This window comes from Microcebus murinus, chromosome 13 (assembly GCF_040939455.1).
Source record: "Microcebus murinus isolate Inina chromosome 13, M.murinus_Inina_mat1.0, whole genome shotgun sequence".
Classification (NCBI taxonomy): Eukaryota; Metazoa; Chordata; class Mammalia; order Primates; family Cheirogaleidae; genus Microcebus; species Microcebus murinus.
This window is the reverse complement of record NC_134116.1, coordinates 82,242,134-82,268,181: the sequence shown is the minus strand read 5'-3', so window position 1 is coordinate 82,268,181 and position 26,048 is coordinate 82,242,134. Positions and strand designations below refer to the sequence as shown.

The following is a 26,048-nucleotide window of genomic DNA, read 5'->3' as shown; positions in this document are numbered from 1 at the left end:
AACAAGTGGGGGAATGGTCACACTGCGGCGCGCGCACAGGAAACGCGACTCAGAACCGAAAAGGAACGAATGATGGGCACAGGCAACGGCATGAAGGGTCTCCAGGGAATCACCATGAGTGGAAAAAAAGCCCCTAACCTGGGGCCACACCCTGAGGACAGATGTGCACGGCTCCCACGGGCTCTGGGCGACACGCGCATGCAGGGCAGGGGCTGGGAGCGCCTGAGCTCTCGGCACAGGTGTGTGTTCCAGGGCACACCCCACTCGCTCCGGGTCACAGAGGTCCAGGATGCCCGTGCCTGGCTGTCCCTGGACAGGAAACCGGCCTCGAAGCCCGATCCAACGTCTCCTGTCACATCAGAAGCAGCAGCTGGCGGGGCTGAGAGCCGCACAGTGGCACCTGCGTAGAAACCGCCCTCGGATGGAGGCGTCCAGAGCACGAAGCTCTCGCAGGAGATGAGCCTCGGACCCCCCGGCTCTCAGGGCCTTGAGGGTGTCAGGACCGGACCGCCTGGCTATGACTTTGCCAGAGGAGCAGAGTCCACCCGGCTGGTTGGGCCTCACCCACGTTGTCCTTGCCTCCCACGCCTGGGTCCAGCCGGGGCGCAGCCAGGCCCCCTCTCCCCTCCAGGACACCTGGCAGCTGTGCCCTCCCCCTCCGCCTGGGTGACAGCAGACTGCACCTCAGATCAGAGCACACGCTGGGCCACCGGCCAGTGACCACACTGCTGCCGGTTCTTGGGGGGCGCACAGCCCTTTCTAAGCCCCAGAATAGCCGCACAGGCTCTCTCTGCTCAGCTCACCGCCACCCGCCAGTCCACCTGGCTGGCCAGAATGCCTGCCCCGTGCCCTGGGCCCTACAGAGGCCAGCTCAGAGCCACCAGGGCTGCCCCCAGTGGACTCGGTACCCACCCTAAGAGCCCTCCCTCCCCTGCTCCCAGTCAGCCAGGAACTCTGCCTGGCGTGTCCAGGTGTTCTCCAGGGAGGGCTGTCTGTGTTTGGTCCGTCCGATCCCAAAACCAACGCCCGCCCCTCCACCCAAAAGGAAACCAGAGCTCCAAACAGGCTGCTTGTGCGTCACACTTTAATAGGCGCCCCGTCACACGGAGCTCACATTGCAGCGGGACAGGGAGAGTGAGTGGTTCAAGAGGGGCCTCACCCGACAGCAGGTCACACTCTGCCTGGAAACACACGGCTACAGCTACGGCTGAGAAACGGCAAACAGGAATCACACGAAAGCCCTCGCTGCCAGGCCCCCGCCAGCGCAGGGCTGTGGACACAGGGCGCGGCCGTCTGCGCACACCGCGTGGAGGTACGGCTGCTCGGGTGAGCGCAGGTGCCGGGGCCTCCACGTGCAGACGCCCCGTCCCGCTGCATCCAACACCCCCGGCCCGAGGACGACCGCACGACCCACCCTGAGACGTGCTCCAAAGCGAGCACGGGGACACGAGTCCCAAGGCCACGCGGGCTGCAGAGACCTCCTCCCTCCAGGCCCATCGGGGCAGCACGGGATGCAAGGACCAGAAGCTGCGGCTCTGGGCAAGGACGCCACCCCGTCCTCCTGCGGCAGACTCCACGTGGGGCCGAGTCTGGGTCTGGTCCAAGGTGGGCTTAGGCCACCTTCTCCCCTCCCGGGGCCCAGGAGGGTTCCTGCTGCTCCCAGCCACAGAACGTCCACAGACAGGGAGACCATGGCCGTGGGACCCTCCGCAGGGGGCGTCGGTGGGGCCAGGTGGCCTGCCCGCCAGGCCTGCAGCTCTGGGCCTCGCAGGAGCACACGACTGTCCCAGTGCAGCGGGGCTCCCATCCTGCCAGGCACAGCAGACGGACCAAGAGACGCTGGACAGAGGCCCGAGGCACCGACCTTTCCGCTGGCCTCCCAGAGCCAGAAGCATTGCGGGGCTACTTGGTGGCCTTGGGCCACCAGTCTGGCACAGACACAGTTAAGGCCACGTGGTCACTCTCAGAGATTCGGAGGTGGAGAGGACCCTTGATTTTCTCTGACTGGAGCAGGGCCAGCCCCACATCCCCCTGGCCAGCCCTGAACTTGCCAGCCGCCTGTCCCGACTCCGTCAGCACCGGGGTGCCCGGGGAGATGCCGCCGGCGGGAAGAGGGCCCGAGAGACGCACGGGGAAAAGGCGCTTCCGGATGACACCCATGTGGTGGGTGCGGGCTGTCAGCTCCTGGCCTATGTAGCAGCCCTTGGTGAAGCTCACGCCGTTCATGAAGGCCAGGTTGGACTCCAGGGGCAGGGCCACTCCTGGGGGCAGGTCGCGCACCCCCTCAGGAACGCCTGTGGAGACCGGAGGGGAGAAACCGGGGAGAAATGAGCTCGGCCAGCCCTGCTGCCCGCCCTCCCCTCCCACGCAGCCCCAGTGCCCCACCGCCCTCACCTTGCCGGTATCGGAGCTGGTGATAATCCCCCGAGTGCCCCAGCCGGCCTGCGGGCACCAGGGCCGGGCCCTCCTGCTGGGTGAGGAGCCGCCACCCCATGCACGCGGTCCGGGGGTCGCGGGTGAGGACGGCGGCAGCCTCCGCCTTCTCCTGCAGCGGTGCGGCACCGCCGGCCTCAGGGGCGCTGGGCAGCACGGCCCACACTCGCAGCTCGGGGTGCGCCTCCACCGCCACCTTCCGCCGGATCTTGTACAGCGTGAGGTGCTTCTGCAGCGCACCGAGCACGGAGCTGTCACACTCCAGGAGGAAACCCGCTGCCTCCTCTGCGCGCTCCTGGAGCCTGCGGGGAGAAAGGCAAGGGCGCATGGGTGCAGGCAGGGGCCCCGCCCACCGCCGGCTCTCCAGCCCCCAGCAGGACCAGAGCGCCCAGTGCGCACAGCCTGCGTCCACAGTCACCTGCAGCCAGGCGCGCCGCAGGGATCAACGCGCAGCGAGCCGTGCGCTCCGCCACACAGGACTGTGCTGCGAGGGCGCGCCTCATCCTGTGCAGAAAACTGCGCCGCGGGGGACTGACACGCAGCGAGTCGTGTCCACAGCCACATGGGCTGCGCCTTCCCAGCCGGTGGCGACGACACAGGCAGACAAGCCACGGAGAGCAACGCACAGAAGAGCATCCACAGCGACACCGTCCGGTTGCGCCTCCATGGCGCACATCAATGAGGGCCAAGAACCTCAGGGGACCAAGGTGCAGAGCCCTGCCACAGCTGCACCCCCACAGTGTGTGTCTTCAGAGGAGACAGGAATGCACCCTGGACCAACAGGCCGACAGCCGCACCCACAACCATGCAGGCGTGCGCCTCCAGAGCGCGCCTCCACGCTGCCAGACAGGCGCACCCTGGGGCCAGAGGCAGAGAGCCTCGCCCAAAGCCACTCAGTGTTGCACCCCTGGCGCACATGTCTATAGGGACAGACAGACCCCCACCTGCGTGCAGAGCTACAGTAGCCTGCCAAAGGGCATCACCCACAGTCGCCCAGCCCAGGGCAGACATGACAGAAGGCAGTCCACTGGCTGCAGGAGCCGCAATGTGACGTGCAGGACAGGACAACAGGCCCAGAACAGCCACCCAAGAGGAGCCGTGCTCAGCCATGCTCAAGGTGAGGTGGAGAGGTGTGAACAGCCACCTGGGAAGCCATGGAGTGGCCGCCGCAGGGAGGAGCTGGGAGACCAGGAGAGGCCAGCCTGCCCATGCCCACCGCCCCGAGGCAAGTCCCAGAACTCAACCAGGGGCCCAGAACCACCCTAACCTGGACTCTACTCAGGGCAGCCCAGGAATGACCCGGTCCAGATGGACACAGAGCTGGGGCCAGGGAAGGGCACAAGTCTGAATCATGGGGCGGGGGGTGCTAAGTGGAGACACCTCCCCATACAGCTGATTACACAGCCGGGGCCCAGGTTAGAAACATGGTTTGCACAAAGGTCCACAGCCTGGTGGGAGCTGAGACGGGGGCGGGGAGGGACCCCTGGAGGGCATACAAGAGAGAAGAGCCCATGGATGGTCCCCCAGCCCCTCCTGGGCAGGAGAGTGTTAGGTTCTCCCCCAGGGAAGCCACTCACTCAGCAGAGTGCCGCCCCGGTCTCTGCAGCCTCACGCCGCCCTGTGGTCTGGCCCGAGTGGCGGCACCCGCTCATCGCACAGAACTAGTGGCCACAGGCCTCACCGAGGACCACACCGTGGGGAAGGTTGGACACAGCTGGCTCACCTTCCAGGATGGCGGTCACAGGATATCAAAAGTGCCATCAGCAAGGGGCAGAAACAAGCACGCCATTTATAAATATGGGGTTAAGATGCCAGGAGGGGCCAGGCGTGCTGGCTCAGGGCTGCAATCCCTGCACGTTGGGAGGCTGAAGCAGGAGGATCACATGAGCCCGGGAATCTGAGACCAGCGGGCAACACAGCAAGACCCCAACTCCGTAAGAAATTTTAAAAATAGCCAGGTGTGGTGGTGCGCACCTAAAGCCCCAGAGACTCAAGAGGCTGAGGTGAGAGGAGCTGGAGGCTGCAGGGAGCCATGATGACCCCACTGCACTCCAGCCCGGCCAACAGAGCGAGTCGTTGTCTCTGAAGAGAAAATGATTTTTATTTAGAAAAAAGTTGCAGAAACACACAAATCCACAGACCCCTGGATGCGCCCTGCAGGTGGGCCAGGTCCTTGTCCAGGCTGCCACCCCGGGCTGTAGTCAGGGGAACAGGGGAGGGGGTGCATGGGGCCTCCTCCTTCAGGGCTTTTGGGGATTTTTTTTTTGGTACCTTCCTGTGAATCTATAACTATTTCAAAATTAAAAGAGTTTTTAAAAACCCAGGAGCTATCTCTGGGAAGGGGCCATGCTACAAGAGGGGAGGCAGCAGACATGAGACACGGGGAGCCCGGCCCGGGGAGCTTTCCCAGCGGTGGCCCTGCCAGCACTTGAGCAGATTGCTCTCCGTGGTGGGGGCCTTCCAGACGTTGTGCAGCAGCCCAGGCCTCGCCCACCCCAGTCGTGACTTACAGAAATATTTCCAGACACATGGAGTGTCCCTCAGGGGCAGGGCCATGACATAAAACACAGTATGTCCAGTTAAATCTGGATTTTCCATCAATGACAAAGGGTTTTTAGTATAAGTAGATCCCAAATATTACAGGGGACGTACTTATACTAACAAACCGTTCGTGGCTTATCTGAGACATATACCCGAGTGTCCTGTACTTTTATTTGCTGAGGTCTGCAGCCCTCTGAGGCAAAGCCACAGAGAGAGGGCAGAGGTGAAAGGGCAGCTTTGGCCTGGCAGGTCGGCCCTGCTGGGGGTGGCTGGCCATCAGATCTCAGGAGAGGGGACTCCTGGGAGCGTGGCTGTCCTGGGGAGCCGGCCCCTGGAGGCCTGAATGGTCTCTCCTGCTCAAGGATGGTCAGGGGCGTGGCCACAGCCTGACATGGGGTGGCACACCACAATAGGACCTCATAGCCTCTCTCTGCCTCCAACATGAAGACAGATCAAAACCAACAGACAGGCCAGGAGTGGTGGCTCACGCCTGTAATCCTGGCACTCTGAGAGGCCGAGGCGGGCAGATTGATTGAGGTCAGGAGTTTGAAACCAGCCTGAGCAAGAGCCAGACCCTGTCTCTACTATAAACAGAAAGAAATTGGCCAACTAATATATAGAAAAAATAGCCGGGCATGGTGGCGCATGCCTGTAGTCCCAGTTATCAGGAGGCTGAGGCAGGAGGATCGCTTGAGCCCAGGAGTTTGAGGTTGCTGTGAGCTAGGCTGACGCCACGGCACTCTAGCCCGGGCAACAAAGCAAGTCTCTGCCTCAGATAGATAGATAAATAAAAATTAAAAACAAAAAACCAGAGCCTCTTGTTTGAGAGAACGAAACGGAGGCAAAAGACACAGGACAGAGGACTGTCACCCAAACTATAGGAAGAAGTCTTAAAACCCGACAATAAGAAAACACCCTGGTTAGAAAATGGGCCAACGACCTTCCTATTCGCCTCAGCAGAGGCGAAGGCGCGCAGAGGGCAAATGAGCTTGCGAGGTGCTCCACGTCGTCCGTGGCTGGGGAGACGCAAATGGCAGGTGGGAGCACAGGCTCGTGAACAAGAGCGGAGGCCTGCAGCTCTGCAGACACACTCCAGACAGCGTGGGAAAGTATGAAAAAAAAAAAAAAAACGAAAAAACGAAAAAAACAGCCCAGGCAACAAAAAACAAGTACAGGTGGCCAACATGGGGTCTGGAGGCTCAGACACCCCCACGAAGTCGAAAACCTGAGTATAATTTTTGCCTCCTCCAGAACTTAACTGCTGATGGCCTACTATTGACTGGAAGTCTTACCAATAATGTAAACAGTCCGTGAACACATCTTTTGTACGTTGTATGTATTATACGCTATATTCTCCTACTGAAGTAAGCTAGAGGAAGGAAAATGCTATTAAGAAAATCATGAGGGAGAGAAAATAAGTTTATTGTTCATCAAGTGGAAGGGGACCATGATAAAGGTCTTCCTTCATCCTCCCCATCCTCACCTTGAGTAGTCAGAGGGGGGGGGGGATTGGTCTTGCTGTCTCAGGCGGGGCAGAGGCGGCACATCCCCACCTGCGGGGGCCTGTGCAGTTCACTCAGCGTTGTTCAAGGGTCGACTGTGCTTTACACTGTATAATACTTACTAAAACAGGAATTCAGTGAAACGGACTCAAAGGGAAAGTGATGAAAGGAGACTGCAGATACAAGGAAGGGAATTTGGGGACCAAAACAGCATCATCACAGAGCTAATATGTGAACAGCAACAATCAAGAGATACTGCTGCAAATTACTGACGTAGAAGCTTCGAGATAATCACAAAATGTAGTTCTTAAAATGAAGAAATGAAAGCATGTAGAGGGAAGGTAATAAATATATACGACAAAGACTATGGTATTTCTGAATTGGGGACATAAGGAATTAGGCCTCTACCGCTGGGGTGGACACACTTTTCCTGTAAAGAGCCAGAAGGTGAATAATTTAGGTTGGAGAACTACAATTCCACCACTGTATACAAAAAGCCCCAGGCCATATGGAAAACAATGACCTTTCTTTACAAAAACAGGCAATGGGCTGGATCTGACAGGGTTGTGTTTCACTGACCCCAATACTAGATTCCAGGAGCCCATTCAGTGGCCAGCAATATATTTTTTTAAAAATCCAAAATAAGAAATAGAAGCATAACATTTCAAAACATCAGGGACTTAAATTAAAAAAGGTTCCTAAAAGCTTCTAGAAAAAACACAGTTCACTGGAAATAAGAACGGCTCTGGACTTCGAGGAAAAGCTGGCAGTAGGCCAGGCGCGGTGGCACTCTGGAAGGCCGAGGCGGGCGGATTGCTCAAGGTCAGGAGTTTGAAACCAGCCTGAGCAAGAGCTAGACCCCATCTCTACTATAGATAGAAATTAATTGGCCAACTAATATATATACAAAACATTAGCCAGGCATGGTGGCGCATGTCTGTAGTCCCAGCTACTCGGGAGGCCGAGGCAGGAGGATCACTTGAGCCCAGGAGTTTGAGGTTGCCGTGAGCGGGGCTGACGCCACCGCACTCACTCTAGCCTGGGCAACAAAGTGAGACCCTATCTCAAAAAAAAGGAAGAAAAGCTGGCAGCAAGAAAATGAAGTCGTGAGTACATGTGGCCACAAAAAAGAAAGGTAGTCGTGATGCGACATTTTTGGTGGCACGTTCCAACCTTGAATTTCAACAGGCAGCCAAGCTATCACAAAAAACCACTTGCCAAGATAAAATGAGCCCCAAGAGTCACCCCACGTGTCTCAGGAAGTTGTTACAGAAGGTGCTGCTCCAAAACCAAGGCTGAGGAAGGCAAGGAGCACAGGCGGTGGGTCTGGGAGAGGAGAGGGCGGGAGGGTCAGGCCCAGGTCTGGGGGACCCCGCCAACAAGCAGGGGATCAGACACAGGCCCAGCGGGGATCCCGCTGCGGTTTCAGGGATCCAAGAGCCGGGAACTGGGGCAGGGAAACCTCAACCGATGGATGCTGCGAACAATCGAGGCCCTGAGCCGCCTGGCAGTGGACAGCACTCGGCCACCAGGACGTCGGTGGAGATGACCAGGCGCGGGAGCTCTGGGGAGGGGCGGCGGGGAACACTGGGCACACTTGCAGGCGGGAACCCGGACCCCGCTCTGCCGAGGGAGGGCCTGCCAGGCAGGCGAGGGGGACCCCCACTCGAAAGTGGACCCGGGGGGCGGGGTGCATGCCGGTCTCTGCTCTGAGGCCGTGGCCGCCCAGGCTCCGCCCTGGGCGAGTCGCTGGCCCATCCCTGGGCGTCCACACCGGCCTTCCCCGGGGACCCTCTCTCCCCTGGGCGTCCTCACCGGCCTTCCCCGGGGACCCTCTCTCCCCTGGGCGTCCTCACCGGCCTTCCCCGGGAACCCTACCCTGGGCGTCCACACCAGCCTTCCCCGGGGACCCTCTCTCCCCTGGGCGTCCTCACCGGCCTTCCCCGGGGACCCTCTCTGCCCTGGGCGTCCACACCGGCCTTCCCCGGGAACCCTACCCTGGGCGTCCACACCGGCCTTCCCCGGGGACCCTCTCTCCCCTGGGCGTCCTCACCGGCTTTCCCCGGGGACCCTCTCTGCCCTGGGCGTCCACACCGGCCTTCCCCGGGGACCCTCTTTCCCCTGGGCGTCCTCACCGGCTTTCCCCGGGAACCCTCTCTGCCCTGGGCGTCCACACCGGCCTTCCCCGGGGACCCTCTCTGCCCTGGGCGTCCTCACCGGCCTTCCCCGGGAACCCTACCCTGGGCGTCCACACCGGCCTTCCCCGGGAACCCTACCCTGGGCGTCCACACCGGCCTTCCCCGGGGACCCTCTCTGCCCTGGGCGTCCACACCGGCCTTCCCCGGGGACCTTCTAGGCGTCCAGCTCGGCCTTCCCGGCAGCCCTTTCTCCCCCGGGGGAATTCCGTGCTACCCACCCCTACCCTCCGCAGACCCGGCCGTGGGTGCCCGCCCTCCGCGTCCCCGCAGGCCCGCCCCCGGTACTGCCCCCCGCGCGCGCGTGCCCGTCCGCCCCCTGCCGCCCCGGGAATGCGCCACCTGGGCAACCGTCCCCGCCCCTCCCCCTGCCCGAGCTCACCCGTACACGATGACGTCATAGAGCGTCCGGCCCTGCACGTTCAGGAAGTGGGCGTAGCCCGCGCGCACAGGAGGCGGGGCCACGCCATCCGCAGGTCCCGGAAGTGGCAGCTCATTGGTCAGCAGCCCCAGCAAGAAAGGCGCCGCGTCCGGGCCGCGCACGCGCACCAGTGCGCGCTCGTCCAGCCGGAAGCAAGTCCATATTGCACCGCCCGCGGGGTCACCGCAGGGAAAGCCGGAACCCTGGGCCAGGCGGCGCCTCGGCGTCCCGCTCAGCCGCCAACGCCAGGCCGGGCCGCCGCGCCCCGGAGTCGCGCCCCGAAGCAGCACTGCCGCCGCCATCTTGGGCAGGAATGTAGTGGTGGCGGGAGGGGCGGGCGCCACAGCGGCCTCTGGCGGCGGCCGCCGGAAGGAGAGCGGGAAGGGACGGGAGGAGCGTGCGTGAGGGGCAGGGCCGCGCGGACGTGTGAGCGGGAGGGGCCCGGCGGGGCGGGCGGCGCTTGCGAACGTGAGCGTCGGGACAGCGCGGGCGTATGTGCGCGGAATGAAGCTACGTTGGCGTATGTGCGTGAGGGCCGGGGCAGCGTGGATGTGTTGCGTGAGGAGCAGAAAAGTTGGAGCGGTGCTAGCGTATGTGCGTGAGGGGCGGGGCTTCGGTGCCTAAGCGGCGCGGTGTATTGCGGCAGGGGTGGGGCAGTGTGGGCGTGGTGATGGGCGGGGCCTCGGCCTGTCCGTCAGTGCGCAGGCCCCACCCCTCCTGCCGGGTAGGTGCCGTGGTCCCTGCTCACCTGCGGCTGCTATGCGCGCCCAAGTGTGGTCTCGCTCTGCCGCCTGGGCTGGAGTGCAGTGGTGCGATCACAGCTCCTGGGCTCAAGCGATCCTCCTGCCTCAGCCTCCCCAGTAGCCGGGACTACAGGCATGCGCCACCGTGTCCGGCTAATTTTTAATTTTTTTGGAGAGACGGAGTCTCCGTTTGTTGCCCAGGCTGGACTCAAAACTCCTGGCCTCAAACGACCCCCAAAGTGCTGGGATGACAGGTGTGAGCCACCAAACCCTGCCTCTTCCTTGTCCTATAAGGACACCTGTTCTGTCAGATTCGACAGTTGTACACATTTTGCTGTCTCTGCCTTATCTGTCCATCTATGTTATTTTTTTTTCTTTTTTGCTGAATGGCAGGACTCTCCAGCCCCAGGCGTCTCCCGAGCACAAGGGCAGGCACTGTCCTGACCACTGCCCTGCCAGTCCCCAATCCCTGTGTTGTGCCCAGACACCACCAACCTTTCTAGTGTCTCCAAGCCCATCTTTGGCAACTACCCCTTTTGTCCTGGCAGGGCTACCCCTGACATGTGGTGGCCACTGTTGTGTGTCTTCAGTCCCTTGAATGTGGGACGCCAAGTCCACCCTGGAGCCTGGCCTGTCTTCACACAGGACGGCCCTGATTCACCATGTTGTCTCCTTGTGGCTGAACTCAGAGTGGACGGTGTTGGTAGGAGCTGCAGGCCTGTGTGGCGTATCCACCCCATGATGCTTCCTCAGGGACTGGTGTCCCCATTTGCCTGTCTGGGTGGCTGGACCCTTTAGGGGTGGTCTCCCACTGCACAGGGTCTCTTCCTGGGTATAGGTGACCCATTGCAGGGGGGCCCCACTGGCCTTCACCCACAGGCCTAGACCAACCACCCTGGTCCACATTGTCCCTGCCTGGCTGGCACCCTGGGACCCACTGCCCTGTTTACCTTGTTCTCTTCTCCACAGACCTTGACTCAAAGCACCAAAGACTCCACTTACTCAAAATGACTTTTGTTTATGGTCTGGAGGTCTCCAGGTGAGCAGTTTTTGTAGCTGCTAAAGAAAAAACTTCCTCACCGACACTTGTCAAAGCCTGCATGGCAGACGTAATCAGGTCCCCTCCATAGGTGGAGGGCCACGGCCATGGGTTGTGTGGTGGGGCAGAGACACCAGGCTCAACCCCAAACACAGCTGAGGCAAGCGGGGACAGGCAGGGGTGACCACACATCCCCTGGACGAGGGAGGAGGATGAGAAGCTGCTCAGATATCATCAAGGGTGGTCAGGTTTTGAGATTGCAGGGTTCTGGGGAACTGACTCAGCATGGCTCTTGCTGAAACTGGATTTTCCAAGGAAAGGGACAGATGGGCCTGGGAAGGGTTCAGGAGCATTTGTCTTAGCTCCTGACATATCTCTAGGGCCTGTGCAGCCCCCAGCTCGAATTAGGGGCTCAGTTACCATTGAGAGGATCCATGAATACCAGACCCAGGCAATCTCTGCAGAAAGGGCCCAGGTGTGCTGCTCCCTGGGTGTGGCCAGGTCCCAGGCAGGCCCTGGACTTGGCCTTCGAGGCCCTGCCCATCAGCCTGTTCCCCCTGGCTGCAGCCACCCAGTCCCTTGAGCTCTTACTTGAGCTTCAGAACCCTCCTCAGGGCCTGCCCCAAGCCCTGTGAAGCCCCAGATGTCTCCCAGCCACACCTGGCCAGTGTGGAGGCATGGCTCATCACACAGAGCACCCCACTGGGACCCCCAAGCCCTCTGGTGCTCAGCTCTCCCGCTGGCTGTCTTCCCAGTTGAGACTGGTCGGGCCTGGAATGCGCTCCCTGACCGTTGGCCACTGCCCCTTCCTCCTCCTGGGCCCGGCATTCCTGAGAGTGACCCCGCACCTCCCAGCTACCGCAGTGAGGACAAAGCGGAAGCCAGGCAGGACAACACCAGGTGGGGACAACACTCACAGGGTGGGGGGCACGTTCCTGCAGCCTCACGTCAGCCTGCCCCGAGGCCAGCAGAGGAATTCACGTCCACCCAGGCTCCGCCGGCAGGAAGGGCGAGGGGCTGGCCCGGTGCCCCAGCTGGGCCCAGTCTCTCCTGCCGCCGCCACCGGGGCCACTTGAATGCAAATGGGTTGAAAGGAAACAAAGTGGAACTATTGGCCCTGGAGTCACTGGGGCCACATTTCTAGTGTCCAGAGCTGCATGGCGGTGGCTCCAGGCCCCGTTGTCCAGGAAGCCTTCTTGGACCCTCTGCAGCAGCCTGGCCAGCCCAACGCCCCTGGGCTGCTGTCCCCCTGCCAGGGGCCAGCTGCAACTGGAGCCACTGCCGGAGACTCTCAGTAGGGGCGGAGAGCTGAGAACTGGAAAATTGGCGGGGCGTGGGGGTCCCAGACCTCGCTTCCCAGTCCCTGCCGGGGCTGACTGTGGTTTCCTGTTATTCTCTCCTTATGGCTTCCTCCCTTCCTAAAGGAAGAGAGGGACACTGCCCCCGTTCTGGAGGTGTATCTGATCATCCCTCCACTCTCCCCTCCCTTCACGCGAGCCCCCGGCAAGTTGGCTGAGGCCGTGGAAACGGATGGGGGTGAGACGGAGGCCAGTGCTGTCGAATTCTGCCCCAGAGCGGCCCCGGCTCAGGCTCTGCCCCTCTGGCTCCTGGAATCCCCGGCCTGCACCAGAGCTCTGAAGATGGGGACAGAGGAGGCAGTGGTCGTGGTGATGTCAGCAGTGCCCAGGCTCAGCTCACCACCCTCGTGGGCACCCTGGGCAGATAGGGAAACTAAGGCATGGAGATTTTGGTTTTTTAATAGTAAAGTGACCATTAAGTGCCATGTAGTAGCTGGGTCAGGTTTAGCCTCTGGGAGGTAGTAGACTTGAGCATCTTAGATACCACTTCATGCACAGATGGGAGATGACAGCCCTAATTGGGGGCTCGGGCATGACATGGCGCTAATGTCCAGATTGGAGGTAGGCCCATCAGATCGTGCCGAGGCTGGGGTTCACCCGGCACAGCTGCACCTCCCCTCCTGGCCAGGGACATTCTTGTTGGGGGGATTTGACAGCAGGAAGAGCCTCAGTCTTACTGATTTCAAACCCTTTTTTTTGCTGTGTATTACTTTTAGGAGAGCCATCAGTCAGCTACCAGACTCTAGGCTGACGCATTTTGTGCTTAGCTATACTGTGATATTTTCCATTATTTTAGGACACCCACGTGAGACCTATGATAAAATGTGTAATGGGGTTGAAAGCTGGGGAGGAGGATCCACTGCTGTACAGCTAATAAATCATGACAGATTACCAAATGCTAAAAAACAAAAAAAACACAGTCTCAAATCTAATGGAACCTCGGTGGTCCACCCAACCCCAGAGTCTCCAAGAGGGGAGATCTGTCCCTTAGGGTCCCTTCTCTTGTGGTAACAGAGCTTCTAGTTGGGCATATGCCTTCTAATAGGCACAGGATTATGTCCCATCAAAGTTGGTGTGTTGATGTCTTAACCTCTGGGACCGCAGACTGTGGCTATATTTGGAGACAGAGCCTTTAAAGAGGTGATTAAGTTAAAATGCATTCGTTGGGGTGGACCCTAATCCAGGCTGACTGGTGTCCTCAAAAGAAGAGGAGATTAGGGCACAGAGGCACACACAGGGGCGGCCATGTGAGGACATGGGGAAGAGGGCCATCTGCAGGCCAAGGAGAGAGGCCTCAGGAAAAACCAGGCCTGCCCACGTCTTCATCTCTGGCTTCTGGCCCGCAGGACTGGGGAAGTGTGTGTGTGGTGATGCGCTGTGGCGGCCCAGGCAGACTGATCAGCGTCCCTGGCAGCTCGGTGCCCTTTTTATGGGCTCTGGCTGAGGGGATGTGTATTAGGATTCTCAGGGAAACAGACACAGGAGATAGAGATATAGACACATTCTATATAAGCAAAGACTAAGCTTTTTCAAAGAAGGCCTGTAGTCCCAGCGACTCGGGAGGCTGAGGTGGGAGGATCACTTGAGCCCAGCAGTTGGAGACCAGCCTGGGCAACATAGCAAGACCCCGTCTCTTTCTAAAATAACAAAGCAAATGCCTGGGCGTGGTGGCATGCACCTGTAGTCCCAACTACTCAGGACGCTGAGGCAGGAGGATTGCTTGAGCCCAGGAGTTGAGGCTGCTGTGAGCTATGATGGTGCCACTGCACTCCAGCTTGGGTGACACAGCAAGACCCTGTCTCTAAAAAAAAGAAAAAAATAGGGGTTCCATTTACAGCTTCTCCTGCAGCTGTGATGCGTTTTAATGGGCTCTGGCTGAGGGGATGTGTATTAGGGTTCACCAGAGCAGCAGAACCACACGCGGTAGGGATACAGACACAGACGCGGTACACTACCTTGTGTATCTGTATCTATATAAACAAAGACTAAGCTGGCTCAGAAAAGGCCTGAATAGACCCAGATGGTCAAAGAAGAGTGAGCTGTGCCCAGGTGCCTTGCGAGACTGGACGAAATGTCCCCCCAGAGAGACCTGGCCTCCCCGCACAACAGCCCCACCTGCAGCACGGCCTCAAATCCGGGGATGGCCAGAACTCGGACCCTCCCCGCCGGGGAGAGGCTGGTGGTGCAGCCCCACTGGGGTGGGCACCTGCTCGCGGTTGAGGTTTGCTTTCCCTCCCTGAGGCTCCACTCCCAGCATCCCAGCTATGGCTCTGTGGGAGTGGGGCTCACCTGACATGGAGGTCAGCCTGGCAGTCCCCAGAAAGGAGAGGGACTCAGTCGGCAGGTGGCCAGTGGCCAGTCAGGCTGAGGAAAAACTCCAGTACTGAGCCAGGGACACCAGAGAAAGAGAGGGGTTTGCAGCCCACGCGAGGCTGCCAGACTGCCCTGGGCCTCAGGGAGGCTGGGAGGGACAGGTCACCTGAGGCCCACACTGAGGGGGCTCCTTTCGGGCAGCAGCCGGTCTCCCCCCACCATGCCCTCCTCTGCCAAAGCTGCCCCTGCAGGCTCTGGCCAGTGTCCCAATAATGCAGGGCCTGAGACAACTGCCCTCCGTCCACTGAGCTGCAGGCTGACCTTGGGCTCGGAGCCTGTTCTTTGTTTCTCGCCATCTGTGCGCTCCGCCCACACCCCTGGCCCCCGGCACACTGCCTGGCACCAGGCAGCACACACTTGTCTGACAGGCTGCAGGGGCTCAGCTTGCAGCCTTGCTCTCACTCAGCCAGTCCCTGGGGAGGGGTCTCTTCTCCCAGCCAACTTGGGCTAAGCCATGTCTCCCCTGTGGCCAGTGGTGGGTTTGTGTACACATGCATGTTTGCACACACACATAACGCACGTATGCATGCTCACATGTGCACACAGATGTGCACATATGCATGCACGTGATCACGTGTACACAGCCACACATGTATAGTCACACGCATGCATATGCACACACAAGGTTGTAAACAAAAGTTAGTTTTATTTTGCTCTCTTTCTCTGAATCCTGGGTCTGAATTAGGGAGGAGGGCGGAAAGGCCAGGCCTTTTGTAGGAACCCGGAGCCCCCTTCCCCCAGCAGGGTCCACAGTCCGACTGCCACCTCGCAGGTCGAGCTGTAAGGCATCGTCGACATATTGTCGGAACTTCAAGTTTGTCGCAGGGAAAGGTGCTGTGCCTGGTGTCAAAGAAGCTCAGAGAGAGGGATGGTCTCGCACCCCAGGAACCCCCAGGGCCTCTGCCTGGCAGGGAGCAGGGAGCCGGTGCAGACCAGGGCTGGGCACAGAAGCCTCTGCAGGTCCTGGCCTCCTTGGTTTGTTTCCCTTCTGTGCAAGGAAGACCTGGGCTTGCCCTGGGCTCTGCGGGAAAAACCATGGGGAAGGAGCCCTATTTGCTGCTGCAGGGAGTATGACAAACACAACCCCCTCTGACACCCTCTGGGGTCACAGACCAGAGCTGAGGAGGGAACTGAGGACCCTCGTGGCTCCCAGGCCCCCTCCCCATCCTTCCCTAACCAGCGCCTAACCTCCTCCCGTCAGCCCCTCCCAGAGGGGATGAGCAGCCCCGCTGCCCCTGGGGCATGGCGGTGGAGGAGGAAGGCCGGCGGGTCTCCCTCAGCCCGGCGCCCTGCGCCCCGTCCTCAGATCCACACGGTGGTCTTCCCGTCCCTGCTGCTGGCGCTGCCCTTCTCGGAGCTGGCCCTGGGCTTGGCGCCCTGCCGCTCGTGCGCCCCCGGCCGGCCCTGCTCCCCGACGGTGCCCCCAGACGTGGCACTGCCCGACCCGGACGCGGGGGCGCCCGCCCTGGGGGGCGCCCTAGAGGCCGCGGGGAGCCCGGAGGCGCAGGGCGGGCTGTCCCCGTCGCGGTCGCCAGCCGGCGCCCCGTCGCGTAGCGCCTGCAGGGCGAGGTTGGCCAGGTTCTGGTCGTGTGCGCGCGCGCGCTCCGCCGCCCGCACCACCAGGCTGTAGTCGGGCGGACAGGCCAGGCCCGCGGCCGCCGCGGCAGGAAAGGCACAGGGCGGGGGCCGCGGCGCGGGGGCGGGCGCGGGGACGCCAGGGCTGCGGCGGCCGCGCACGGCGTCCTGCGCGCTGCCCAGGCCCAGGTGCGCCATCTCGCAGAGGTTGAGCAGGAGGCACAGGCAACTGACCACGTACATGACCAGCAGGAAGATGGTTTTCTCGGTGGGCCGGGACACGAAGCAGTCCACCACGTGCGGGCAGGGCTGGCGGCTGCACGCGAAGAAGGGCCGCACCTCAAAGCCGTACAGCAGGTACTGGCCTACCAGGAAGGCCACCTCGAAGGCTGCTCTGGCCACCAGCTGCGCCACGTACACGCGCATCAGCCCCTCCCGCTGGATGCGCCTCCGCCCGTCGTGCTGCCCGGCCGGGCCTGGGACCCCCGCAGCCTTGCCATCCCCGCCGGCCCCCTTGGCACCCGCCTCCTCTGCCTCCTCGCCCGCACCCTCGGCCGCGCCCACCTCCTCCTCTTCCTCCTCCTCTCCCAGGCCCAGCATGGGCTCCTCTTCGCCCAGGTCTCCGGGCTCGGGCCAGCCGGCGTGGGCGGGCGGCAGGTGCGCCCGGGGCGCGCGGCGGGGCCCTGAGCGCCGGCGGAGAGCGCGGCGCCGCTCCTGCTCGGACGCGCGGGCCAGGCGATGGACCGCGTAGCCCAGGTACATGACCGAGGGCGTGGAGATGACCACGATCTGGAAGACCCAGAAACGCACGTGCGACAGGGGCGCGAAGGCGTCGTAGCAGACGTTGTCGCAGCCCGGCTGCCGCGTGTTGCAGGTGAACTTGGACTGCTCATCGGAGTAGATGGACTCGCCGCCCACGGCCGTCAGCACGATGCGGAACACCACCAGCACCGTGAGCCACACCTTGCCCACGAAGGTGGAGTGGTTGTGGATCTCCTCCAGCAGCCTCGTCAGGAAGCTCCAGCTCATGTTGGTCATAGGGGCAGGCGGGCGGGACCTGCAGGCACGCGGCCAGGTGAGCGAGGGGCCTTAACCTGGGAAGCCAGGGCCTGGTGGCCAGGAGCCCCGCTGCTTGGAGCTCAGAGTGGGGGCTTACACACCTCTGCTGACAGGGAGCTCACCACCTTCAATGGAAAGGGGAGCAGCCATCCGGTCCTGCCCCTGCTCATAGGGTGCATCCGGACGGCGCTCTCCCACTGAGTGCCTACCCCAGCCACTCTGGCTCCCCTCCAAACCCTCCCCACCTCAGGAGAGCTAGTGCCAGCTCTGGGACTGCATCACCCCTGAGAGCCACAGAGCCTGGGAGTCGGCTGGGTGAGCTGCCTTCCAGGGCAGATGGGGAAACCAAGGCCAGCCCCACTCAAAGCATGGGGGACTGTGCAGTCTTAGCTTCTGCTGCACACATGCCCCCCATCCCACCCTCCAGCCACAGCCAGGTCACTCGGGAGGGTCCCACAGGTTCACGTTCCCAGCATGTGGGGGCCTTTCCCAGCCTGCCCGGCCCCTGCGGCCCCACAGCTCCCCAGCCCCCCATGCCTGTGGTGCCACAGGCCCCCAGCCCCAGCCGCCCCGTCCCGTCCCCCTCCACACCCTGCACAGCCGGCCGGTGGTCCCTCCGCTTCCGCAAAGGACTCCCACCCTCCCCACCCCCGCTGGTCCGGGGCTGCTGGCTCCTTGTCCTCCAAGATGCCAGCACAGACTGCCCCCAGCTAGGGGGACAAGAAGAGGCTGGGCACCTGTCCAGGAGGTATAGTGTCTAGCGAGGACACACACGCGGTAGTGCCCGACCATGCTTGGGCACCAGCTGTGCCGCAGACCAGCGGAGCCCCGGGTGTGTGTGTGCCGGGGAACAGACGCTGGGGCAGGGCCGCCCTGCAGAGGGGAGAGTGACCTGCAGCCCCCGCCCACCCCCTCCTCACGGCCACCCCATGGCCAGTACCTGCTCCTGGGCAGCGCGGGCCAGGAGACCCCTGAGCAGCCTACGTCTCTGGCCCCCTCCCTCCTGGACCCGGAGGCAGCGGCGGCAGGTGTGGGACCAGCAGCAGCCGCCGGCGGAGGGGGCTCCGGCCTCTTTATGTGGCTGGGCCTCCCCACCCGGGGCAGGAAGAGGGGGCAGCCGGGGTTCCTGGGGAAGTGGCCCTGCTTCCTCACATCTGTGCAGTGCCCCTCAGAGTGATGTACACACTCACATGTGCACACACACAGATGCAGGCTCACACATGCAATCTCTCAAACACACGTATACACACTGGTATCCATGCACGTGCACACGCATACTCACACAGGCACAGACACAGATGCATAGGCAAGTACACCTGTACATATGCACAAAGATACGTGCAAACACACACAGCACAGCCACGTATGCACATGTGTGCATGCCCACACAGACACATGTGCACAGATGGATACATCTGCACACATACGTGACATGTGCTCTCACAGACGTAGATGTGCACTGACAGATGTACATCCACACGTGCAAATGCATGTACACATGCACTCGGAATAAATGCAGACAGATGCATGCAAATGCATGTGCTGTGCATGTGTATGATTGTGTGTGTGTGTGTGTGCATGTGTGAGTATGCGTGTGGCTCTGAGGGGTGCTGCACAAATGTGATTACCGACTGGCAACACTGAATGTGGAGCTGAGGGGACGTGCACAGTCAGCTCTTGAGACCCACGGTGGCTTTGGCCTGGGCTGAATGTACCCTGAGGTCTAAGGCCTGGTGCTTTGCCCTGGGGGTGGGTATCACTCATGACACATGGTTCTGAGTGCAGCCGGCCTAGGAACAACCTAGAGAAACCTGTTTTAGAGCATCACATGGGGTGGGGGGACTCCCAAATCTGCAACTCTTGCCCACAACTCTCCTGGGCCCACCTGCCTCCTGACATTGGCACCCGGCACCTGGCACCTCCAGCCCCAGCAGCAATCTCCCCTCCAGAGTGGCCTTCCCATCCCAGGGACCTTATCCTGGATGGCTCTCTGCACCCCGCCTAGCCCGTCAGCAAACCCTGAACCCTCTCCTTCACTCCTCCATCCCTCCCTGTGAGCCTCCCTCCGCCGGAGCAGGCCAGGGGAACCTTGGAATGGCCCCCCAGCCCCGCCTGATGTGCCCTCCCCTGACTCCTGCCGACTAGGGGAAATGCCAAGGCCACACCGGCCCTAGCACCAGGTACCCTGTCCCCCGTTCCATGACAGCTGCAGGCACCCCTCGCGTTGGTCTGCACACACGCACCCCCAGCCCTTCTCCAGGCCACCCAAACCGCCCTGTGTGTGGTAACGATCACAGCAGGTGCCTCAGGATGCACTTCACAGGGATGTGGGTGGTTTCACAGAGAATGTTTCTAGCCGTGTGGATACACATGGTGTGCACATATATGCCTGTGCTCTGCCACCTGAATGGGCCGAAATGCAAAAACACCTTAGGAGCAAGAACACACCTGCGTCCCAGGTCTTGGCTCCTAACTCCACTCCCAATAGAAAGAACCAGGAATCCTCCGGGAAATGGCTGACGCTAGTGCTGGGGCAGGGAACACTTGTGTGCCACATGTTGCAAACATTTTTTTATTTTGAGAGAGAGACTCTCACTCTGTTGCCTGAGGTAGAGTGCCATGGCATTAGCCTAGCTCACAGCAACCTCAAACTCCTGGGCTCAAGCGATCCTTCTGCCTCAGCCTCCCGAGTAGCTGGGACTACAGGCATGCACCACCATGCCCGGCTAATTTATATATATAATTTTTTTTAGTTGGCCAGCTAATTTCTTTCTATTTTTTAGTAGAGGCAGGGTCTCTTGCCCAGGCTGGTCTTGAACTCCTGACCTCAAGCAATCCTCCCGTCTCGGCTTCCCAGAGTGCTAGGATTACAGGCTCAAGCCACCGAGCCTGGCCATCACAGGGTGCAAACTCTTGCCCATAGCTAGCCGCAGGGTCAGAGAGGACGGATGTGCTCAAGCATGCATGCACAAGTACACACAAGCATCCCCATGTGTGCACACACATGCATGCACATGCACGAATATTTGCATGCTCTCGAGTATACACGCTTACTGATAGGGCTGTGTCAGAGGGGCATGGGACAGCTGGAAAAGTCCCCAGGGAGCCGAAGCTGCATCAATTTGAGCAACAAAATAAAGTAGTATTCTAGATTCTAGGTTGCGTTATAGGTGGGAACCCACAGCACAAATGACTGAACAAGTAAGCAGATAGATGGTGCAGAGGAATTCCCAGTTCCTGCAGACGCTCCGCCCCTGCCCGCGGGCTGCACCTGCTCCTGGGCCCAGAGCACCCAGCCGGGAGACAGCCTCACAGCTTTTTCTGTAAATCTAAGTGTTGTCAAATAAATACCTTATTTATGGCTAGCCTTGAAATATATACATACACACACACACACACACACACACACACACATATATGTATATAAACCTTATTTAAAACAAAGAAAGACTGCCCACAAAGAGACAGGGACAGGCCGAGGGGAGCTGCCCAGGGCTGCAGAGGTGCCGGCGGGAGAGGCGAGGAGACAGGTGCTGGCAGGCGCCAGGCCTGTGTGTACGGGCCGTGCACACGCAGGAGCCCCTTTGTGCAAAGGCATTGCACCCACAGCCACGCCTCGGCGTGTCCAAGACAGGACTTGCTGGGGAGAAACTTCAGCTCAGCCAGGGCTGGGAGGGCCCAGGGTCAGGGTCGGGGAGGAACCAGGTGGCCTGGGTGAGGCCAGTAACATGGGGGTGACCAAAGGAGGTCCAGCCAGGTCCCTGCTGCCCCAGGCCTCTGAGTGCCCGGGCAGGGTCTGATGAAGGCGTGGGAAGAGCTGACGGGGCAGCTCTGAGGGACCCGACACAGGAGGGCAGTGCCGATGGAGGCACAAAGAGGGAGGCCTCAGTGGTGGGGGTGTCTGAGTGAGGGGTGAGGCCATCAGAGTGGGGGGTGAGGGTGTCACAGTGAAGGGGCTGTGGGTTCTTGGTGGGGGTCTCACAGCCAGGCCTTTTTTCTCTCCACTCCTAGTCCTGGTCATAACAGCGTCCTTGGCACCTGCCTAGCTGTCGGGTCGTCGGGCAGGGGTCTTCCCTAGCGGGGCTGGGTGCCCCGTGCAGGCGGGGCAGGCATGGGCTTGGCCCTTCTTCTTGCCCAGGCTGGAACTGAGACCCCCAGGAGGGCTCAAGGTGAGCAGGCCGAGGCTGCTTGTCTGCAAACCCTGTGCCCTGCCAGCCATGCCCAGTCCACGAATTCCTGACACCAGGGGTGACCGGCCCACCCAAGGTTGCCCCTACTGAAGCCCAACCCAGCCTAGGTCTGGACTAGGGAGAGTGGAAAACCAGGGATTGCCCCGCCCCTGCCTGCAGCTTTCAGGGTCAGCGTCCCTGCCCAGGTATTTCCTTCCCAATTTGGCCCTAATGGGCCCTGGGGGTGGAGGGCAGGGCTGGGGGGGGGGCGGGTGTCTTCCTGCTGCTTAGGTGTGGCTGTGGGCCAGGGCACCCTTGTGCTCAGCACTCCAGGTGGGGACCCTGCCCCAGGACCCTCCTCCTCCCTGAGCACAAGGGGACGGAGCGCATGGCAGGCACTGTGCTGCCCTGTCCACTCATGAGCACCCCATGCATGGTCAAGGCTGGCCCTAGCCCCACCTTCCCCCAGGCCCCCCCTCCCACCTGCTTCCCTGTGCCCCTGCAGGGCAGGGTCTCCTCCCTTCAGCCCATCCCCCAGGACCCTGCATGGGGGACACTGCTCACTCAGAGGATGGCAACATCCCTTGCCCACCCTCAGGCCTTGGTGTCACAGGCCCCCCAGAAGCATGATCTCGCACCCCACCCCCACACTTTTGGCCCCTCACACACCTGTGGCCCCCGTCTCAGCTCTGTAGTGGTGGTTCCAGGAGTCCTGGGCACTCACCCTGGACACCCCAGGACCTCAGATCATCGGATGTCCTGGCCCAGGAGGCCCAGCGTCCTGGCCATGGGGACCTGACCCCAGGCCTAGAAACCCACTCTGCCCATCCACTCCACCAGAGCAGCTCCCAGGGCTGACGTAGCTGGGCACAACACAGACCTCGTGAGGTGTGGGCCGTGGCCACCCTCCTGCAGGCAGCCCCAGGTACAGTCCACCCCCCCACTGGGTGGGATCCCAAGGAGCTCCAGGCTCCGAAGGGCATGCAGTCCTGACAGGGTGCTCACAGCCTTCCTGACTGCTGGAGCCCACCTCACAGCTGGCAGCGTTCACTGCTGGACGCCCTCTCACACGTGTACTCATGTACTCAGGCACACTCACTGTGCATACTCCCAGGTGCACACACGCACACTCACCGTGCATGCTCCCAGGTGCACACACGCACACTTGAAAGGCCCAAACTAGCCTAAAGGCCCAAACTAGCCTAAAGGCCCAAACTAGCCTAACCAGCTTTTCGCTTCTGTAACTATGCTTGCTCTTAGGTAATTAAGACCCCTACCCCTCCCTTTTTCTTTCTTTTTTTCTTTTTTCCCCGTGTCGGTTGCAAGTTCTCGGAATTGGGTAGTGGTCGTGCAACTGGTTGTGCAAGATGGAGCTACTAGAATTTCCCCACCCTAAACTTCCCGGCCACCTGCGTTTAGTCTCGCCCCATAAAAGCCCTAAGCTTGAGAGCTTCAGCGCGGCAGCTTCCCCATCTCGGTGATGCTGTTAGCCCCTGCGCTGCGCTAGAAAATAAATCCTCTTGCTCTCTTGCATCAAGCCTCTAGACTCTGAGTCTTTTTGGGCGGTCGTCTCTCTCCCAAACGGGCTGTACATTTCTACGGCCCAACACACTCACCGTGCATGCTCCCAGGTGCACACACACACACTCACCGTGCATGCTCCCAGGTGCACACACGCACACTCACCATAAATACTCCCAGGTGCACACGCGCATACTCACAATACTCCCAAGTGCACACACGCACACTCACCGTGCATACTCCCAGGTGCACACGCGCATACTCACAAGTGCACACACACACTCACCATGCATACTCCCAGGTGCACACATGCACACTCACCATGCATACTTCCAGGTGTACACATGCACACTCACCGTGCATACTCCCAGGTGCACACACGCACACTCACCGTGCATACTCCCAGGTGCACACATGCACACTCACCATAAATACTCCCAGGTGCACACGTGCATACTCACAATACTCCCAAGTGCGCACACACACACACTCACTATGCATACTCCCAGGTGCACACACACACACTCACCATGCATACTTCCAGGTGCAGACATGCACACTCACCGTGCATACTCCCAGGTACACACATGCACACTCACCGTGCATACTCCCAGGTACACACATGCACACTCACCGTGCATACTCCCAGGTACACACATGCACACTCACCGTAAATACTCCCAGGAACACACACGCACACTCACCGTGCATACTCCCAAGTGCACACACACACACTCAGTATGCATACTCCCAGGTGCACACACACACACTCACCATGCATACTTCCAGGTGCAGACATGCACACTCACCATAAATACTCCCAGGTACACACACGCACACTCACCGTGCATTCTCCCAGGTACACACATACACACTCACTGCATACTCCCAGGTACACACATGCACACTCACCGTGCATACTCCCAGGTGCACACACACACACTCACCATGCATACTTCCAGGTGCAGACATGCACATTCACCATAAATACTCCCAGGTACACACACATGCACACTCACTATGCATACTCCCAGGTGCACACATGCACACACATTGTGCATACTCCCATGTGCATACACACACACTGGGCATACTCCCAACTGCACACATGCACACTCTTGTGTACTCCCAGGTGGACATGCGCACACCCACTCTCACCACAGGGGCAGGCTCACACATAGGTACACACTCACACACATAGCCATGGACACTCCGCCATTCATCCTCAACCCCGCCATGTGCCTCCCTTAGAGAAGTCCCCCAGGCCCAGGAGGGCGAAGGGTCCATCCCCATCATAAAGAGCCCCAGCGCAGGCAGCCCGGTGCTCAGAAACATCAGGACACCAAGTTGGGGTGTGAACCTGAGGGGTCCTCGGCACACCCCAGGGGTGCAGGTGGCTGGGGTCTATGACCAGCAACATCCAGGCTGGTGGCCCCTGGACCCAGGTTTCCCCACCCTGAGCTCTCTCCGCCCAGGAGTGGGCAAGCTGCGTCCCTTCAGGTTGGGAGCCTGTGGGCCCTGCTGCCTTCCTTCAGCCCCATGCCCAGGAGGCTCCAAGCAGGCACACAAGTGTCAGCCCTGGAAGCTAGGGACTGCTCCTGCCTCGGGGTGAGGGGCTAGGTGGTGCCACCCGCCTGCATCCCCTACTCCCCCCACCCCACGGCGCCAGACAGCAGCCTGTGTCCACTTTCAACCAGACTGGGCACTGGCGCACACCGTGGGGCCTGGGCTGGTGTGGCCTCTCTGTGCAGCAGCCCTGGGCTGCTCTCGTATACCCCGGTGGGGCAGCAGGGCCCTCTCACCCATCGGCCACAAGGCCACCTTGTTGTACCCCTAAACATCAGTCCCCCCAGGTAGCACTGCCACCCAGTCTCTCGTGATGCCTTCAGGACACTGGGTTGGTTCCTTGAACCACAGGGTCTGTGGGGCTCACTGCTAGGGCCCCAGCACCTAGTGGGCACTGAGCGCTCGTTAAAGGAGGGCCCTGTCTGTGGCATTTCGAGGGCTGGGAGCGCAGAGGTACTTTGGGGCCACCTGAGGCTGAGCAGGGCCCAGATCTGCGTCTGTGCGTGGCTGAGTGTGGAGGGCTGCGCCCCGCCCGGCCCCTGGACACACTGCAGCTGGCTGGTGCGGATGGGCGGCCCTCCCTCGGGCTGAGGGGCCCGCTGCCGGGGGAGGTGCTGGGCACACCCTCCCAGCCACCAGCCGGCCCTGAGCAGCTCCTGGGACCCCAGATTCCACGCCTGGCTCCCTGCTACCCCCAGGTCTTATTGCCCTGAGACCAGCCGGTCAGCCCCAGCCCGGGAAGGCAGCTGGGCCTGAGGTGGACAGACCGTACGTAGCAGCAGGCCCCGGCAGGCTTGCCACCCCACTGGGATGGTCCTCCTTGGACCCCCTGCCTCCCTGCGGGGCCTGACAGCCAGTGGAGGGCAGGGGTGAGGCTGCCTCTGGAGGCAGAGTGGACGCCCCTGTCCCACAGGCCCCTACCTTTTCCAGGCCAGGAAACGTACGTCTGCCTCTGAGCCCTTCCACCTGTGTAGATGCCGGAACTCCCCGAGGGTGCGCAGCAGGGCCAGGGCCACCTCTCGCCACCAAGCACAATGGGGGGCAGGGGAGGGGCGCTCAAGGGCCCCATTGTTCCCCCCTGGCCTCAGGGCCTGAATCCCCGATTGTCTCTGGGGGCAGGGCCTAGGCTGGCCCTCCCAGGCAGCCAGGCAGCAGCCGGCAGCAGCTCCTGCACCCTCCCTCCTCTGCAGTCCCCCAGGAACGTCTGGGCTTTGGGACAGAACACAGGACTGTGCGCTCTCCCCACGACTTCCGCCTGGGCTTCCTGCCTGCTGCCCTCCCCTGTACCCCCACCTGGGCTTCGACCAGGGCTGAGGCTAAACCTAGGGGTGGGGGCTCTCTAGGGGGAAGGAGAAAGGGAGAAGGCAGAGCAGCTGCCCCAGGCGCAGGATGCAGCCCCCTCCCCAACCTGCCCCCAGAGGCCATGGCCAGGGCTGGGTGGCCTCTCCTGGGACCTCACACAGGGCCCCCCCCTGCAGCCTCAGCTCCCCCCACTCAGCCCCTCACCTGCCCAGCACCCTCCTCCTGGCCCAGCTCAGCGCCAGCCTTCGGCC

The 26,048-nt window shown here is 61.0% G+C and overlaps 2 protein-coding genes across 2 annotated transcripts; both read right to left on the bottom strand.

Annotated features, from left to right (window-relative positions):
• Positions 1-1,067: 1,067 nt before the first annotated feature.
• On the bottom strand, positions 1,068-9,449 carry IBA57 (iron-sulfur cluster assembly factor IBA57). Its single transcript, XM_012778576.3, has 3 exons — positions 9,054-9,449; positions 2,395-2,735; positions 1,068-2,294 (listed from the first exon to the last, which is right to left on the bottom strand). The coding sequence occupies exons 1-3, from the start codon at positions 9,392-9,394 to the stop codon at positions 1,903-1,905; spliced, it is 1,074 nt and encodes a 357-aa protein (XP_012634030.2). The 5' UTR covers positions 9,395-9,449; the 3' UTR covers positions 1,068-1,902.
• A 6,183-nt stretch (positions 9,450-15,632) lies between these two features.
• On the bottom strand, positions 15,633-25,564 carry GJC2 (gap junction protein gamma 2). Its single transcript, XM_012778577.3, has 2 exons — positions 25,417-25,564; positions 15,633-17,237 (listed from the first exon to the last, which is right to left on the bottom strand). Exon 2 carries the CDS (start codon positions 17,216-17,218, stop codon positions 15,908-15,910), a length of 1,311 nt encoding a protein of 436 aa, XP_012634031.1. The 5' UTR covers positions 17,219-17,237; positions 25,417-25,564; the 3' UTR covers positions 15,633-15,907.
• Positions 25,565-26,048: the final 484 nt, after the last annotated feature.